The 19,906-nt window shown below is 41.9% G+C and overlaps 1 protein-coding gene across 1 annotated transcript in view; it reads left to right on the top strand.

Moving 5' to 3' along the window:
• ARHGEF38 (Rho guanine nucleotide exchange factor (GEF) 38) overlaps positions 1-19,906 on the top strand; it is a 152,037-nt gene that overhangs the window by 83,655 nt on the left and 48,476 nt on the right. Inside the window, exon 4 of the mRNA XM_010848256.1 lies at positions 15,247-15,394. Within this exon, the coding sequence (XP_010846558.1) occupies positions 15,247-15,394 (148 nt within the window). The remainder of the gene's footprint in view (positions 1-15,246; positions 15,395-19,906) is intronic.

Below are 19,906 nucleotides of genomic sequence, written 5' to 3'. Positions count from 1 at the left end.
GCTCAGGGAGAGAGAAGGTTCAAACAACCCAGTCAGGCCAGTCAACACGGTCAAGGCCTTGAACATGTGAGTCAGGCCCTCCTTGGCCAGCTGACTTCATGCTACAGACTGCAAACCTATCAGTAAATCCCATTAACACCACAAGGAAACAGGCCATCCCAGCTGCTGCTGCTGCTGCTAAGTCACTTCAGTCGTGTCCGATTCTGTGCGACCCCATAGATGGCAGCCCACCAGGCTCCCCTGTCCCTGGGATTCTCCAGGCAAGAACACTGGAGTGGGTTGCCATTTCCTTCCCCAATGCACAAAAGTGAAAAGTGAAAGTGAAGCCGCTCAGTTGTGTCCAACTCTTAGCGACCCCATGGACTGCAGCCCACCAGGCTCCGCCACCCATGGGATTCTCCAAGCAAGAGTACTGGAGTGGGGTGCCATTGCCTTCTCCCCATCCCAGCTGAGCTCTACTCATATCATCAACCTGGAGAATCATGAGCAGATAAATAGCGTTGTTTTAGGCCTTTAAAATTTTCTTGGGGCAGGGAAGGAGGGTGATTTCCTGCATCAACAGCTAACTAATACAGATACAGAGAAGAAATTAACTAATTCAGCTCAGATAATAAAGAGAAACTTGATTTAGAAGGTGGCTTTTAAGGGAGGACTTGAATTTACAAAGATGGAGATTTGAGCAAAAGACTTCTCAAATGACATAGAGGCAGAAGGCAGAAGAGTACGGGAAGTTCTTATAGAGGACAGCAGTTCAATGTGACTGGAGCACAGTGACAAGGAGTACAAGTAGCCATATCAATGGAGTTCACTGGCACTTGCCATCACTAAATCTTTCATCTTGCTTTCCAAAAGGTAAACCGATTTGGGGTGAGATTTCCAAAGTCATGCTGCCACAAAATGAAAAGCACAGCTGTTCCATTTTTTTGTCCTTAGATCGCATGAAAGAGTTTGTGATTCATAGTTCTAATGCCAAAGGAGAAACTTTCCTGATACATAGATAAGCCAGGAGAGCTTTACTCAATTAGAAAAAAAAAAAAGAACTTGGGATTTGGATGAGGTTCAAGTTTAAGCACAGCGGAGCACATGTTTGTAGATCCAAGAACTCTGGGAAATTGTCTGGACTATCATACCAAGATAGAAACTGGATTTTAAAATCTTGACTGAGGCAAGCTGCCTAGACAGGAAATGGGTTTGAAATTTTTAGGGATGGGAGTGTGAGAAGTGACTCTTGTTTCCACTTAAAGATCATTTTGTAACAAATGAATAGTGAACAAGGACCAAACAAGTGAAGTGGTAGTGCAGAGTTGAAGAACACACAGGCTGCAATCTCAGGCTGATTTAGTTTGTATCCAGGCTCAGCGGTTGCTAGATGTAGGCTTGTAGGTGAGTCACAAAGCCCCACTGCACTAAATTTGAGGCAATAATACCTACCCTACAGAGCATTTATGAAGATTAAATAAAATAATGTATATAATGATAACCAGTTTTCATCCTTCATCAATAGCCAATGCATGATGTTACTAACTTGTTAGGACCCTGAGAATATTAAACATACCCACTTATTCACAAAGCTTGATTTCTTATACGCAAAATGTGAACTTGTTAGAGATCCTGATCATGTTTTTCAAAGATTCATGGCCTGTGTGGTTTCCAGGTGTTCCCCATATGTGTGCATCTTGATCATTTATCTATCTATTGGTACTTTGGCAACATGTTTCCTCCTATGCAGGATGATTTGAGATACCAAGTATCGTTTCCACATTTCATAAAGTGAACAGCAATTGCAGTAGTGGTCCTCAAGGAACTGAGCCTTCTGGTGTTCACACTGCCATGCAATCTGGTCCCATAATGACTCTAGATGGCCCTGAGAGTCATCAACTAATACAATGCATAGGAGGAGACCCTGTGCCGAAGTCTGGCATAGCCTTAAGAAAGCTGGATGTTTCTACATTTTGTTGATTTGGGGAGCCTGCCATTTAAGAAATCCAGCTACGCCAGTGAAATATCACATGGAGAAAGATTAGAGCTGAGACTATCTAGTGAGAAAGTGGTCCCACTGTCCCAGCCTCCCTGCCAAGGCACCCAGACTTGGGAATGAGCCATCTCAGACCATCCAGCCAGTTAACCCTCTGAATGAGTGCAGCCCCAGCAAATCCCAAGTAAAGGAGAACCACTGAGCTGATACCTGCCAACCCACAGAATCAGGCTGCTACTGCTGCTGCTGCTAAGTCGCTTCAGTCGTGTCCGACTCTGCGACCCCAGAGACGGCAGCCCACCAGGCTCCTCCATCCCTGGGATTCTCCAGGCAAGAACACTGGAGTGGGTTGCCATTGCCTTCTCCAATGCATGAAAGTGAAAAGTGAAAGTGAAGTTGCTCAGTCGTGTCCAGCTCCCAGTGACCCCATGGACTGCAGCCCACCAGGCCCCTCTGTCCATGGGATTTTCCAGGCAAGAGTACTGGAGTGGGGTGCCATTGCCTTCTCCACAGAATCAGGAGAGAAGATCAAATGGTCTCTGGTCTTAAGGCACTAAATTTCAGGGTGGTTTGTTACATAATGACAGAGAACCAAAACAGGGCTGTGTCCTCTTCTATAAATTTTCAACAATGTTGTACTGTTTCAAAGTATTTTTAAAAGACTGAGTTATGAACACATGTGAGGTTACTTTCTCTGCTTACTTCACACACAGGGTAAAGAGAACCAGAGCTGACAGAAGCTTGTGGTATAGGAATTACAGTTTCTCACATGCTTTTTCCTCAGGGTGAGTTTATCCTCGGAGACAAAGACGGTATAGAGCTTTCTGTTCTTTGAAGATGGAGTGGGTGAAGCACTGTTACTCTGTGGCAGTCCTTTGTTCTCCTGAAGCTGTGTCTCTTGTATGTCCCTGAAGCAGGAATCTGTGCCCTTAGCAGTGATTCTGTGAAAAGAGATTAGTCATTGACAATGATGCTGTGTGGGAGATGCCACAAAGTAGTTCACCTGAATCACTGTTCTGGTACTATTATATCGTGTGCACACGTGTGTGTGTGGGTGTGTGTGTGTGTGTTACTCAGAACATGGAAAGGCCTGGCTTGTTCATCCTGACCAGTGAGGGCAGGTTTGGGAGCTTCCCCCCTGCTCAGTGGGATATGTGAGGCCAGCAGGTGGAGAGAGATCCAGACACAGCAGCGAAAGGTCAGGGCGTTTTATTCCAAAAACTGTCAGTAACAAGAAAGCTGTCAGCTTCAGAAAACAGGACAGAAAAAAAGGTGGAGGGGGTGGTTCAAGGTCAAGTACACACAAATCCACAGAGGAAAGGAAAAATCAGCAGGAGGCAGTCACCAGGATACAAGGCAGAAGCTGGACCTCCGGTCTCCTGAGTGAGGTCAGGGTGGGCCCCAGGTCTACCAGGACTTATTTCTCATAATAAAAAGAAAACCGGGAGGGCTTAGTAACAAGTTCTATAGTTCTGTTCTCTGAGGAGAAAGTGAAGTTCTACAATGTGGAGCTGGCTCCTGGGGGTCAGTGGCTGAGTTGTGCTGTTAGACTTGAAAGGAGTTGTGGAAAGTCAGATATTGTACAGAATACACACAGAAGTCCTAAACTTCTGTGAGTGTAAGAGTGCTGTGAGTCCCTGAACACTTTCCCAACTGTTAGGAAGTCAGAAGGAGAAGCTGTTAGCAGGGATGCCACACTTGAGGGGTACAAGAGCCTGGCAGGAATGTAGCCTTAGGAGGGAGCCAGATCGGTGCCCTGACACTGGCTCCATCACTGCTACCCCCGTGTTGGGGCAAGTCGCTTGATCAGTGGGGACTGCCCTCGCCTGCCTGGAATAGAAACTTCACCAAAAGGATTTAGCTTTTTCCCTCACATAACAAGAAATCCATAACTCAATAGCCTAGAACAGAGACAGCTACTTGCTGGCTACTTCCAGCTTTTTTCTTCCCAGTACTTAACTTGTGGTATTTGGCTTCATGGCCTCAAGATGGTTACTCCACTGCCAAGCATGCTTCCTGCAGGTAATAAGAGCAAAACCATCTCCTGCTCTGGCTTTTTTCATTTGGGGGAAATAGAAAGCTTTCCCAGTGACTTCTCCTGTACCTCATGATCTCATTTTACACACACATTATTCCTGCTCGCTCTCTCTCTCCCTCCCTCCCTTTCTCTCTCTCTCTCTCTCTCACACACACACACAGAGACTTAACCACCTGAACTACCAGAGACTGGGGAAAAGGTTAGTATTTTTAACTGGGTGCATGTGTGGTCCAAACAATAAAAGTTTGGGAGATGGGAGAATAGATAAGCAACTGGCAACAGAAAGCAGGTTCACTGGTTCATTTTTTCCAATGAGGATGGCCAGACCTTGGTGGTAGAGGGGACAGACAGAGAGTGCACCGGTCTAGGACACAAGCCCCAGGTAGGGGGAGTTTCTTGTCTGTTTTGTTATTGTTGTATTACCAGCGCCTAGAACAGTGTCCTCAATAAGTACTTGGTGAATGAATGAAATGAATGGCGGAGACAATGCTCAGTATCCAGGATGCCAGTTGGTACACTGAGGGAATACAGTCATTGTCATTGCTCTTGTTGTTACCAAGTCCTCCTGTGGTTTTTCCTGTGTCATTTTCCAAGGCTGGTAGGTGGTGAAGAGCAACTAGCAGAGGCAAGCATTCTCAAGAGAGGTATTTACCAAGGTGGGCTGAGAATGGGGTCTTTAGCATTATCAATCCTGAGGAGGGAAAAGTTATTGTACCTTTTCCCAACCTAGGCAGCAGAAACGTTTTAACTTTCAACTCTCAGAGAACCAATGTTTCCTTAATGTGTGAGTTGTTATAAAAAGCCCATCATGGAGTTAAGGTATCCAGGAAGTCAAAAAGGTTCAGGAAGAGACCTTGAGTTATTATCAAAATCAACAGTTTTATCCTTGAGTGTTGCTGCTGCTGCTGCTAAGTCGCTTCAGTCGTGTCCAACTCTGTGTGACCCCATAGACAGCAGCCCACCAGGCTCCCCCATCCCTGGGATTCTCCAGGCAAGAACACTGGAGTGGGTTGCCGTTTCCTTCTCCAATGCATGAAAGGGAAAAGTGAAAGTGATGTCGCTCAGTGGTGTCCGACTCTTCGAGACCCCATGGTCTGCAGCCCACCAAGCTCCTCCGTCCGTGGGATTTTCCAGGCAAGAGTATTGGAGTGGGGTGCCACTGCCTTCTCCTCCTTGAGTGTTAGTGTTAGTTCTAGACTAATACTTAAAAAGAAAAGAAAGTGTAGTCGTTCAGTCTTATCCAACTCTGTGTGACCCCATGGACTGTAGCCCACCAGGCTCCTCTGTCCCTAGAATTCTCCAGGCAAGAATACTAGCATGGGTTGCCATTCCCTTCATGGAGTCTTCCCAACCCAGAGATCGAAACCACATGTCCTGCATTCCAGGCAGATTCTTTACCATCTGAGTTACCAGGGAAGCCCAATTCCAATCCAACCATCTCACTGTTCAGATGAAAAAGCTAAGAGCCTGAGTTTCTCCAAATAGCATCACTAATTCCAGATACAGTTATAAGGGAGCCCTAGCTCTTCCTGACATAGGTCTTATTACATATTACATACTGCCCATCACTACTGCCTACTATTGCTCCCCAGTTTATCCTGCCCATCTGTTACACTGTCAGTGATGGAATAGCCTTTCCTTTGAGAGACCCCAGCACAATTATGACATTGTCCTCTGTGGCACTGGATGCAACTGTGGTCATGGGACAGGACCCCACAGTCTGCTCTGGCTCCCTTCCTTTCTCTTTTTTTCCTTTTATGGTCTATCAGTCTCTTACTGGTCTTACCCTGCTGCTGCTAAGTCGCTTCAGTCATGTCCAACTCTGTGCTACCCCATAGATGGCAGCCCACCAGGCTCCACTGTCCCTGGGATTCTCCAGGCAAGAACACTGGAGTGGGTTGCCATTTCCTTCTCCAATGCATGAAAGTGAAAAGTGAAAGGGATGTCGCTCAGTGGTGTCTGACTCTTAGCGACCCCATGGACTGCAGCCCACCAGGCTTCTCTGTCCATGGGATTTTCCAGGCAAGAGTACTAGAGTGGGGTGCCATTGCCCTGTTCCCTTCTAAAACCACTACTCTAAAATTGCTATTACCACATCACCAGAGACCTCAGAATTGTCAAATCCAATGAACACATTTTTCTGAATTTATCATATGGTAGCACTCTTGCCTGGAAAATCCCATGGACGGAGGAGCCTGGTGGGCTGCAGTCCATGGGGTTGCTAAGAGTCAGACACCACTGAGCGACTTCACGTTCACTTTTCACTTTCCTGCATTGGAGAAGGAAATGGCAACCCACTCCAGTGTTCTTGCCTGGAGAATCCCAGAGACGGGGAAGCCTACTGGGCTGCCGTCTATGGGGTCGCACAGAGCCAGACACAACTGAAGCGACTTAGCAGCAGCAGCACTTCTGAAAATTTTTAACCGAATAATTCCTAACATCAGAAGAGAAATTTCATGAGCCCCAGGGAATGTGGAGTTCCGACCTGAAGCCACAGCCACAGGCATGAAATAATTTGAAATCTCATTTTATCTTAAGAATTCAAGTAAATTTTCCATGCTATCCTTTCACATGAAAATAATGTTTTTTTCTTCAAATATCTTTATAAAATTCATACTCAAGGGACACGTTCGTTTGAATCCTGTGGCTGCACATTCCACCTGGCACTTGGGTTTGAATTTCATAACCCTAACCAGCGTCCCTGGAGTATCTCTCAGTACTCAGTGTTATCCCCAGGCGAGGCAGGAACTGAACGAGACCAAAGGCAAAGGATAGTGGCTTCTGTAAGCAGCGTTTACTCTACACCCTCTTCCTTCTCACCTCCCTCCTCATTTTGCCTTCCCCTGGAGAACAGAGGAGGCTCAGAATAAAAGGAGTGAAACGTATGCACCTGGCATTTGGGCTGGCTGAGCTGCTGCCTTGCTTCGTCCCAGTGGCTGGGCTCCCGTCCAGGGAGGACAGCAGACCATGAGAAACTCTCCCAGTCAGTCTGCTGCAAGTTGCCAGGAGAGCTTTTTCATCTCATGATGGCATATTTACTCACCCAGGAAGTGTCATTCAGAGGCTTGTATTATCTTACTCAGATCTCAGAACTTCTTTTCTGGAAGGGGGTCATACCTACGCTCTGTCCTCAGAGAGGTCCCACTCCTGTCTCTGTATTCTGAATGCTCTGTCCTGACAATCAGGTTTTACTCAGAACTGCAAAACTGCCTTTTGGGATAGATCTTAGATCACAGTTTATGCTTGAGAATTTTTCCTTCCAGTTTCATTGAGATGTAATTGATATATTACACTGTATAGGTTTAAGGTGTATTGCATAATTATGTCATTTACATACATCATGAAGTGATTATCACAATGAGTTTACAGAACACCCATCCTCTTATCTAAACATAAAATTAAAGAACAAAACCTTACCAGCTCAAATAAGATGTGTGAGTGCTAAGTTGCTTCAGTAGTGTCCCACTCTTTGCAACCCCATGGACTGTAGCCTGCCAGGCTCCTCTGTCCATGGATTCTCCAGGCAAGAATACTGGAGTGGGTTGCCATGCCCTCCTCCAGGGGATCTTCCCAACCCAGGGATTGAACCCAGGTCTCCCACATTGCAGACAGATTCTTTGCCAACTGAGCCACAAGGAAAGCCCAAGAATACTAGAGTGGATAGCCTATCCCTTCTCCAGGGGATCTGCCCAACCCAGGAATAACACCGGGGTCTCCTGCATTGCAGGAGGATTATCGGCCGAGTTACCAGGGAAGCCCTAATCTCTTTTCTAGATCTTCTATTTCCTGAATCCCAGACTCATATTGCAATTCCATAAAGGGCTCTTCACTTTAATATACTATGGGTGACTCAAATTCAATACTTCTAAAATTAAACTTGTTGTCTTCCCATAAAAACACCCTCTTTATCTTCTCATCATTGTCTATCCACATGTTTACTGAAACCGGCTTCCTGAGATATGCCTGGAGTTATCCTCTTCATCTTTTACATGTTCAATGTCCTTTTTTTGTTCTCTCTTCTTCATCCTCCCTGATTTTGCTCTCATGGTTATAACTAACATCTAATAAACATTTGCACATGCCCATATAGACACATTACATATTTTAACTCATTTAATCATTAAACAACTCTTCCATTATGATGATTTCTTACTATAGATGAGGAAATTAAGAAACAGAGAAATCAGGTAATTTTCCCAAATGTCACATGAGTAAATGGTAAAACCAAAATCTGATACCAGGCAGTTGATTTGAGAGCATTCTCTCAACTGCTGTAACATTCTACTTTAGCCCTTATTATTTATTTCTTGAATATTTATAGAAGTCTTTCAATTGGTTTCTCTTTTCCAATCTCCCTAACTCCTCCCCGAAATTCCATTGTTCAGATGACTAACTCCCACAGACAACTTTCTAAAATACAGTCTCATCGTGTTAATCTGCTGCCTAAAATCCATCAGTGCTTCTCCATCACCTTCAGGTTAAAGTTCCAGCTTCTTAATGATGCACAAAGTCTTCCATGGTCTGGCCCCTGCCTACCTATACAGCTTCTTCTGAAACCTCCCCCCAGGTGTGGCACCAGCCAGCCAACTGAGATCACTTGCAGTTTCTGAGCAGAACTTGCTTCCTCCATGCATCTCTGTGCTTTTGTACTCACTCATAGCTCCTACTTCAAGGGTAGACTCTTATGGAAAGAGCTCAAAGTTTCTCAAGAGCAGAATGGCTCACTCTCTGTATTTATAGTTACTGTCATACTTTTCCCATAGCATGCTAAATGGAGTTTACTCTTCTCTATCCTTTACTGACCTTGAGGGAAGTGTTGATTCTTTTTCTCTGCAGACCTACCAAAGTACTTAGGGCATGCTAGTCACTCATTGGCTTTCCCAGGTAGCACAGTGATAAAGAATCCACCTGCCAAAGAGCAGGAGATGCAAGAGACCCTGCTTCCATCCCTGAGTTGGGAAGATCCCCTGGAAGAAGAAATGGCAACCCACTCCAGTATTCTTGCCTGGAAAATTCCATGGACAGAGAAGCTTGGTGGGCTACAATGGGGTTGCAAAGAGTCAGACATGACTGAGCATGCACCATCATAGTCACTCATTAAATGGCTATCAAATCAGTTCAGTTCAGTCGCTCAGTCGTGTCTGACTCTTTGTGACCCCATGAATCGCAGCACGCCAGGCCTCCCTGTCCATCACCAACTCCCGGAGTTCACTCAGACTCACGTCCATCGAGTCAGTGATGTCATCCAGCCATCTCATCCTCTGTCGTCCCCTTCTCCTCCTGCCCCCAATCCCTCCCAGCATCAGAGTCTTTTCCAATGAGTCAACTCTTCACATGAGGTGGCCAAAGTACTGGAGTTTCAGCTTTAGCATCATTCCTTCCAAAGAACACCCAGGATTGATCTCCTTCAGAATGGACTGGTTGGATCTCCTTGCAGTCCAAGGGACTCTCAAGAGTCTTCTCCAACACCACAGTTCAAAAGCATCAATTCTTCGGTGCTCAGCCTTCTTCACAGTCCAACTCTCACATCCATACATGACCACAGGAAAAACCATAGCCTTGACTAGACAGACCTTTGTTGGCAAAGTGATGTCTCTGCTTTTGACTATGCTATCTAGGTTGGTCATAACTTCCCTTCCAAGGAGTAAGCGTCTTTTAATTTCCTGGCTGCAGTCACCATCTGCAGTGATTTTAGGATGAACTAAATAAAGACTATAACTGCTTCATTTCCTTTTATGCCATTTTCCTAAACAAGGCCTCTGATAGGCTTCTTGGGCATCATTGGTTTCACCCCGGATCACTAACCTGCAAGGGAAGTTCATCTAGATGTGGGGTCAGAATAATATAGACGCCTATCACTTGGTTTGGTACATCTTAGGGATGGACATGAGAGTCTGGAGGTAAAGAGGTGGGCCAAGAAGAACATGAATATGTTTACATTAGTGAAGGGAGCAATGTGCCCTACAGGATAGTGATGCCAGGACATAAAATGTGTTCAATAATCCTGAGAGTTGTTCTTAAAGGAGATAAGTAAGTGCATTTTAAAAAGTGCATTTTCTTCCTTCTTTTGCATGGCAGTTATTCTGAGGGGAAGCCAATGTAGAAAGTCTTGGGATGCAGAATTTTTTAAAGAGAAGCACACGATAGTTATATTTATTACATAGGATTCTGGTGCTTTTGTGACAGATATCCAGGAGGGAAATTACCTTCGCCAATCTTGGCTCAGTCCCTTCTCCACTCTTAATCATCCCTTCAAACTCACATACAGTAGACAGAGCAGTTGTCCTTCACCACTGAAGAAACGCAGCCCAGAGTTACGTTACCGTGGAAACAGAATCTTTTTTTTTTTTGCTGCAAGACACATCACTTCATCTGCACTATTATGAAGCAGAATACATTGGTAGGGCTGGGAGGGGAATCAAATATTCTGCCCGCCAGTATTGTGCTTGGCCTCTGGGTGAATAGATGACTTTCAATTAGAGTGCTTAAATATCTTTTAACTTTAATCATTGTTATTAGAGGCCCAACAGAATTTTACTTGGAAAAGAGTAAAATATTCAACTCTGCTGTTCAGGAGAGAGCTATAAATTTTTTCAAGCTAGAACATTTCTCTTAAAGAAAATACAAGAGAATTTACAATTAATGGTTTCATTGCGTGTAAAATAAATGCCTTTGTCCTTTGTGTTTTGACTTTCTGACTTGATCCCATTGTGGATTTATGAGATTGTCCAGACCTCTTTCTTCCTTTGTCTGTACTCTAAGCTGCTTTGTAGTGAACATACGTATTTACAATTTCCTCTGGCATTGGGCTGCAGGTATTCAGGTTCACCCTTCCTGACTTACTGCCAAGCCCATCTGAGCGTTGACTCCCTAGGCCAGCCAAAGCCCTTGCTCCTATTTGCTGCCTGCTGCAGTGACTGCAAGGCTTGCCTTTTTTTATGCCCAACACTAAATTTAGCCACTGTCCTATTTTATTCTCTCCTCCTTTAACTACTCTCTTTTCTTACTATTTGTGTTGCTAACTGTCGTGAAGGGTGAATCTACAAGACCTCCACTGGCAAGAGGATCAATTCAGTAAAATCCCAGAAATCTAATAAGAAGCCCTCATCCCTTCAGTTCCCAAAATGCTTACAGTCACTGCATTTTCTTACAAGTCCAAAAAAACATAAAAAAAAAAAAGTAAAACATATACACACATGCAGAGTCTAATTTTAATCATAGGGAAATCCCATAAGTGAAAAGAAAGAAACATCTTTTATTAGTTGTATGTAAATTAGGAAAATGGGCTTCCCAGGTGGCTCAGTAGTAAAGAACCTGCCTGCCAATGTAGAAGACGTAAGAGATGTGGGTTCGATCCCTGGTTCCAGAAGATGCCCTGGAGGAGGGCACAGCAACCCACTCCAGTATGCTTGCCTGGAGAATCCCATGGACAGAGGAGCCTGGTGGGCTACAGTCCATGGGGTTGCAAATCGTTGCCCATGACTGAAACGAGTTAGCATGCACAAATTAGAAAATAATATAACACTTTATAATACTTTAAAATTATTAGTATCTTAGTAAAAATAAAAACAAAACAAACAAATGGAACATAATTAAACTTAAAAGTTTTTGCACAGCAAAGGAAATCATAAACAAAATGGAAAGACAACCCTCAGAATGGGAGAAAATATTTGCAAATAAAGCAACCAACAAGGGGTAAATCTCCAGAATATACTAACAGCTCATGCAATTCAATATAGAAAAACTAATCAAAAAATGGGCAGAAGATCTAAATAGACTTTTCTCCAAAAAAAAAAAAAAATACAAATGACCAAAAAGCACCTGAAAAGATGCTCAATATCACTAATTATTAGAGAAATACAAATCAAGACTACAATGAGGTATTATCTCACACTGGTCAGAATGTGCTTAGTTGCTTAGTCATGTCTGACTCTTTGAAACTCCATGGACTGTAGCCCGCCAGGCTCCTCTGTCCATGGAAATTTTGAGGTAAGAATACTGGAGTGGGTTGCCATGCCCCTCCCCCAGGGGATCTTCCCAACCCAAAGATTGAACCCAAGTCTCCCTCATTGCAGGAGGATTCTTTACCATCTGAGCCATCAGGGAAGCCCTGCCATCATCAAAAATCTACAAACAATAATCCTGGAGAAGGTGTAGAGAAAAGTGTACCCTCCCACGCTGTTGGTGGCAATGTAAATTGGTACAGACACTATGGAGAACAGTATAGAGGTTTCTTAAAAAATGAAAAATAGACCCATCGTATGATCCATCAATCCCATTCCTGGGCATATATCCAGAGAAAACCATAACTCGAAAAGATGCATGTATGGCAATATTCATTGTAGCACTATTTACAATAGCCAAGACATGAAATTTACCTAAATGTCCATCCACAGAAGAACAGATAAAGAAGATTTGGTACATATATACAATGGAATATTACTCAACCATAAATCTAAGGCCGTTTGCAGCAACATGGATGGACCTAGAGATTATTATACTAAGCGAAATAAGTCAGACGGAGAAAGACAAATCCCACCTGATATCACTTATATGTGAAATCTAATTTTAAAATGATACAAATGAACTTATTCACAAACAGAAACAGAGTCACAGATCTGGAAATTATACTTATGGCTACCAAAGGGAGAATATGATGGGAAGTGATAAATTAGAAGATTGGAATTAACATATTAACACACTACTATATATAAAATAGATAACTAACCTACTGTATAGCACAGGGAGCTCTACTCAATATTCTGTAATAAGCTATATGGGAAAAGAATGTGAAAAAGAATGGATATATATATATACACCAGTCATATATGTATATAACTGATTCACTTTGTTGTACACCTGAAACTAACACAGCATTATAAATCAACTACACTTCCATAAAATTTTTTAAAAGTTGAAGACCTAGTGTTTTAATTCTCGAGACAGTAGAGTAGCATTAGAAAGCAAGTGACATATATGGAGGAACTAGTCAGTGCCAGCTGATTTAACATCCGCATCTCATTTAATTCTCAAATTCATCTCAAGTGTAACTATTATCTCCATTTTACAAATGAAAGAATTAAGGCTCAAAGAATTTTTTTAAGGCATTCCTGTAGTCACCACACAATGGTAGACAATGATTTCTGATTCTGACTCCAGTGTTTCTGCCAACTCGTCACTGTGTCCCGCATACAGCAAAACTCTCCTATGGGGAGGGCTAAAATCTAAGGAGAAAATGAGGAGAATATGGCCTCTAATCCTGGCTCTCCACCTCCTGATAGAACTGTGGAAAAACCATGTATTTGTTTTGAAGTTAGATTTGTCCATTCTTATTTAATATGGATAAATAAGCCCCTTTCTCCTCATATGTATAAGGATTCAAGTAGTTAATGTAACCAAAATATGTTGAAAATCTAAAGGGCACTTCTTTTTCTGTAGGAAGAATGCCTTTTGTTATTATAATAGACCCAGATTAGCAGGTCCATATCACTTGCAATCAGTTCAGTCCCAATCATTATCAATCCCAAATTCACAATGTTTTTGAGAGCAGATCTATTACATATTTCTTCTGTGTTTCCCAAATCACCTTAACACAATTCCGGGTTGGATAGTGGATGCATTTTTATTAGATGAAGTGACAATTAAATCAAACTATTGTCCAATATGGACTTGAGCCATCAGTGATAGATCCCATTTTATCATATATCAAAATATCAAAAAGGACTCCTTAAATGCCTGGACATAATTAGCCCAAGTTGCTTTACGAATAGTCATAACACTGGTTTATAGTATTATGCAACTGATTTATAACAGGAATGATGGCCAATTATATTATCATGTAAGAGAAAATATTTTCCTCAACTTCATTGCATGTTTCAGACAAACTCAGGAAATGTTAGTAAAATAAACAGAAAAATAATTGACCTAGACCCTGAAATTTCACTCTCCATACCTCTAACTAGTGGTAAAGAATCCACCTGCCATTTCAGGAGACATAAGAAATGCAGGTTTGATCGCTGGATTGGGAAGATCCCCTGGAGGAGGGCATGGCCACTTGCTCCAGTATTCTTGCCTGGGAAATCCCATGGACAGAGGAGCCTGGCAGGCTTCAGTCCTTAGGGTCACAAAGAGTTGGACACAACTGAAGCGGCTGAGCATGCACGCACTCACTCTAACAGACTGACAATATCTGCTCCATTTTGGGCATTTGCTATCTATGTATTGTAATCTGACTGTTGCATACACTATCTCTTTAATTTTGTAATGACCCTATGAAACTGGATCTATTAATGTCTTTGCTTTATATGTGAGGAAACAGGTTCAAAGAGTAAAAAATAACCTGTCCAAGTCATAACCTGTCCAAGTCTGTTGCACGGCCTGGCCTGTACCATACAGACTGAGTCTAAGTGTAGGCTTTAACTCATGTCAAAGAAAAACCCACGATGTAAGAAAAACCCACAAAGTAAGAGTCATGAGTTTAAGTTTTATTCAGGAACTTACCGTGGACTCTAGCCCAGGAGATGGCCTCTCAGTGGCTCTGAGGAAGCTATGCCAAAGAGGGGGAAGAGAAGCCAATTCATACATGATTTTGGGAGCTAGGAAATACATGCAATCAAGCATGCGTCTTGGTAAAAGATTGCTGCCAGTCACAAAGAACAGATAGTCCAAGTTAATAATTTTAGTGCTTTTCTATGAACGGCAAGATGCAAGAGTCTGGGGTCATTGAAATGCTTCCTGAGACATACACCCAACTATCAAAGGGCCTGTTTATCCAAAGAACCAAGTGCCTCTGTGGTTTTTCATCCTGAATTCCTCTCAGGGTGGGCAGTTACAGTGCGTGGGGACAGCCCTCATAGAAGCAGGTGGGGAGGGATGCCCTTTTTCTCTGTTTACACCAGAACTCTCTACACCAGCCAAGTGCATAATCTGAGAAAACCAGCTTTCTTCTGCTGCCCATCTTCATTAAGCTCATTATCCTTTATTTTATAAAAGAAAAGAGGAAAGGGATGAAAAGAGAAGAGAAGGAGGAGGGTGCAAAGAAAAAGAAAAAAAAGGGAGAAAAGAAGGTGACTCAGTGTTGTCTATTGCTCCCCCCGCCACCCCGACATAACATGGGCATAAAATGCAGCCTGCCCAACTTTTTAATGCTAATCAACATTGTTGCAAAACAAATACGTGAAGTGCCAGTTTGGTCTGACTTGATGTCATCTTGCCTTTGTTTTGGATTTATCAGGAGAAGTATTCTTGCAGATTAAAGGGCCACTGGAAGATATTTATAAAATCTACTGCTATCACCACGATGAAGCGCATAGTGTACTGGAGTCCTATGAAAAGAAAGAGGAGCTGAAGCAACATTTGAGCCTCTGTATCCAGTCCTTAAAGTAAGGCCTTTTCAAATGATGGTTTCCATGCACTCTCAGTCGCCTAGCAGGGAACATTTTAACTGGATGTAGATGAAAGGTCTCCCATAAATCTTATGTTTTATGAGGCTTGCTGGGAGCACTACTTTGTGTTCTCTTCATGAAAAGCTGACATGCCAGAAACCCTGATTGACTTTTTTTTTTTCCCTGCAAGGATGACTAAAAATAACACAGGACAGATACAGGGCTCTGTAGAGATAGAAAAAATGCAATATCAAAAAATGAAACGTAGAAGAAAAGCCTTTCTTTAGGCTGTGGTTACTTGTCTGCTCCCACCTAGGTCAAGAAATAAGTGGAAGCCCGTGTGGCACCACGGTCACGGGAGCGCATCAAATAATAGAGCTAGGGGATGTCCCAGGACCCTCTGAATGCCCCCGGCTGCTCTGAGACGGGGGCCCGAGGGGAGACTGGCAAAGACAGGTCAGGCCCTTTTAGAGGTAGTTTCAGGAAAATTAGTTATGCCTTCCTCTTCTCTAAATTGTTCATGGGAAGTGCTATGTAATGTACAGTGTTGTTGTGTTCTTTTTTAATCTGGTAGAAATATTTGTTTGCTATAAAAATCTGAAAAAGGAAGTTCCCTGGTGGCCTGCTGGTTAGGATTCCAGGCTGTGGCCCAGCTTCAATGTCTGGTAAGAGAACTGAGATGCTGCAAGCCACATATATGCCGCCCCCTCCAAAAAAAAAAAAATCTGAAAAAAATACACTAAAAAGCATGAATAAGATTAAAAAAAAAAAACCTTACTATTCCATCTATTAATTCTTTACTAACCATGGATTAAAAACCACAGTTTGCACTTTTTCTGATCCTATTTGTATGCATAAATATGAAGATGTATTGGGTTGATTCTTATAAATGGAATTGGTATCTGGCTTTATCTACAGTTTTCTACCAAATGAAGTTTAAAGCCAAAATGTCTGCCCTACTCTACATCCTACCACATGGTTCTATTGTGGTTTTTCACTTCTAAGGTTTATCCATTGTCAAATGGTTTTGATTAGGCTAAGAATGAACCAAGCAGAGTGCTATGGTATTTAAATCAATGCACCCCAACCCGTCTGATTCTCCCCTTTCATGTACTCTCTTATGGGGGCAGAGGGTGGTCCTGATATAGTACAACTGAACTAGAGTGAAATCAGGAAGCTAAATGAGACTGTTCTGGATAATGCCTTTCCAGACTGGAACTGGGACTGAAAATGGGTTTAAATTGGACCTGACAAATTTCTTAAAATTAACTTTATTGCCCTCTACTGGCCATTAAGTAACTGCAGTTCTTTAACCATTTTTCATGCTGTGGAAAAATAACAATTTTGAGTCACTAAATTGCAAGCATTTACATAGTACTTGTTATAGCAAGCGTTGATCTGGTTCCTGAAAATACAAAAATAAATCAGTCTTTGACCCTGCCCACAAGCAGCTCCATATGATTAGGTAATTCTTAAAGATAATATGCAATGAGTGATTTCAGTTCACCATTTCTCCATTAATTACTGTTTAGTTCAGTGTTAGCAAATCAGTTTAGGTAAGCTTTAAAGTTGAAGTTGTATCCATCTTAATAAATTCATATATTAGAAGCAACATCTAAATTTACAGGTACTTTTTCCAAAGAGGAAATAATAGTTTTATCCTCAGTGTGAAGGATGACCTTTCTTATCTTAAACTAGTGACAAGATCCAATAAATGTGTATCTTGAGTCATTTTCCTTCTTCAGTTTCCAGAAATAAAAGAGAGAGATCTTAACAGCAAGTGAAAAGTAGCACCTCGAATCCTCACTCCAATCCCAACCCCAGGACTGGAAGTCGATATGGGGAGAGGATGTAGTTTATTTTGGCACGTGCTTCTGACAACTGACCAGAAGTGAAGCAGTCTGTTCAGAGTGGGGTGCACAATAGCTTTTGAGTCCTAAGAGGAAGAAATTAACTCTGTCAAAATAGTCCATCAGTCAGTACAGGTCAGGATCATATCCCCTAAAAAGTAAGCTAAAGCAGAGGTGGTTTGGAAACTTCCTCATTACTGAAAATTACTTTCAGATCCAGCAGCTTATTTGACGTTTTTTTCTAAAAGCCTCAAGTTCTTGCCCTGGTGATATCCCAAATCTTGTATATTCTGCCCCATTCTGATTTTAGGGAATTATTTCAGGTGTTGGAAGGTGCTAAGGTTTACAAAGCACAAAATCCAAAGGAAGTAATATTGGCAGGACTATTTCTTCAGGGAAAGAAAATCAAAATAAAATAGTTTAAGTTAGATCTATTTTCTCCAAAGTTGCCTTGCCATGAAAATAAAGTTAGTGATGAATTGTACTAGTCTGCCTGAAAGCTGAGAGCAGGAGAATTATTAACATTAGTATAATACTGACCTCAAACGAGCTAAGCTTTAAATTCTGAGAAACAGGTTTTCAAACAGGTTTATAGGCCAAAGAGAGTCTGGAACACCCCAAGGGCTTGACTTCCCTTGCCAGGTAATCAGTCAAAGCTATTACTGGGGCTCTGCCTTTTTCTTGTGGCTAAATAACAGAGCCCAAGTACACAGTTGCCAATTTCTAATGGGTATTAGGTATGGCCTCCATTTTCTACCAGGCCGGAGGGTATTGGAACAAGTGTGTTTGAAGCGGTATCCACGGAGAAGGTGGCTTTATGCCTCAGAAGTTAAAGCCACAGAGGTTGCATTTTAACCAAAATTAAAATGTTTATTGAGGGCCTAATTAATATTTATTATAAATACTAAATAATGTTGAAAATATTTTTTTTCAAATATGTAAGCATAATTCTTGCCTCCTGGGAACATACCTTCCAGTTGGTAGATAAACAAAACTATGTGGAAAGCTTAACAATAATACAAAAGTTAATTTAAATAACATACTAGAAGCTGTCACGGTGAGGTTCAAGACTAATTTCCAAAAGGAGAGTAGAAAGATTTCCTGGTCCGGTAACCGGGAGACTTGCGCTCATAACCTAGGGCTATCCTTTGAAGCCCAGTATCTTTCAAATGAACACATAATATTTGTATCCAGAAAATAATTTTGATTCCCCTTGAAAGGTCAGGGCAGTGTTTCTTGCTGTGTGAGTCCTCCTGCATCAGACCTGAAAGGGATGCGTATTAAAGGAGCAGGTGCCTACGCTCTGCTCCAGACCAGAAAAATTAGGATTGCTGGGCATCCAGGCCATGAACCTGTGCTTTAACAAGCTCCCTTGGGTAATCGTGCATACACACTCAAATTAAGACCTACTTTAAAAAAAAAAGACCTACTTTAGGTGGAGAAAGCATGCCCACGGTACCCATTTCCTGCTTTCCCTGAAGCTGTTTCCATGACTGTAGATACAATCTAAGCAGTAATTTCAGGATTTGGAGACGTTAAGAAAGAAAAGGCCAAAACAATCCAGAAGCACAATCCCACATCTTTGTCTATAGCCTATAAATTGGAAATCTGCAAGTTTTTAATTTATTCAACAATAAGTATTTACGGAGTCATATTAGTGACCTCTAAGATTACATGAAATATTGATTCAGTACAGTTTCTAAATTTATGCAAGTTATTTGCTAAGGATCTAGTTCCTTAGCCTCTTTGGAGTTATTTAAGGTTTCTGATCTGTGTGAGGAAAATGAAAAATAGAACAGCCATGAATGCAAGTGTAGCTATAATTAGAATAGGCTGTCTGTAGCCTCCTTTGTCTGTTTTTCTAGTTATAAATACCACCAAGTCTCTGATGCCTTTCAGAGGTCCTAGAGACTTATTTGTAATAGGATAAGAATGAAGGAACTTTTCCAAGTTTTTTGGGAGGTAGCAGGAAGATGCATTTCTAGTTTCATGTCTAGTTATGACAAGTTTATCTACATTTTTCTTCTTCCTAACCAAGGTCACCATCCTCAGGAGGAAAACTTCCAACCTGTAGTCATCTAGACATTTTGACTGATCAGATTGCTGCTGTAGTTTCTCCATACAGGGAGTAGGAAGGAAGCTAAAAGCTCATGCAACGCAGCATCAAAGGGATAGATTTAAATTTGTTCACCATATTTTATGTATCTTAATATTATTCTAATAGGGTGTTCCAAATGAAAATTAAAATCTCTTTTGGAAACTCATTCATTTCCTGGTTATGTGGTATCATGTTTGAACAAAGACGATAATCCTTAAGAAATAGCCACATAAAAACTTTTGTTAATGGTAAGTCAAATTATAATGAGCCCATGAAGGTGTAAGGTGGGGTGGTGAATATATTAAGTTACTTTACCCGCCCCAAAAGTGTAAATGGACCCAACTTAACTTCCTCTTTCCTGAAGTGTCCTTGGCTGGGGTTAACTCCTGGAAACTTTTAGCCTAAAAAGGAGATTTTTTTTTTTTAAATGATAAACAAGTAAAAAGGAGTTGTTATAATAAAGTACCACTATGCCACAACTCCAGCTAGATTTCCCTGTTGGAAAATCTCAGGTTTGTTTTCATATAATGTTGTATTTACATTGTAGCAGTGAAAGTCGCT

Source organism: Bison bison, unplaced genomic scaffold, assembly GCF_000754665.1.
Source record: "Bison bison bison isolate TAMUID 2011002044 unplaced genomic scaffold, Bison_UMD1.0 scf7180017864263, whole genome shotgun sequence".
In the NCBI taxonomy this organism is placed as follows: domain Eukaryota; kingdom Metazoa; phylum Chordata; class Mammalia; order Artiodactyla; family Bovidae; genus Bison; species Bison bison.
The sequence above is the reverse complement of the archived record's forward strand: the minus strand, read 5'-3'. Positions and strand labels throughout refer to the sequence as shown.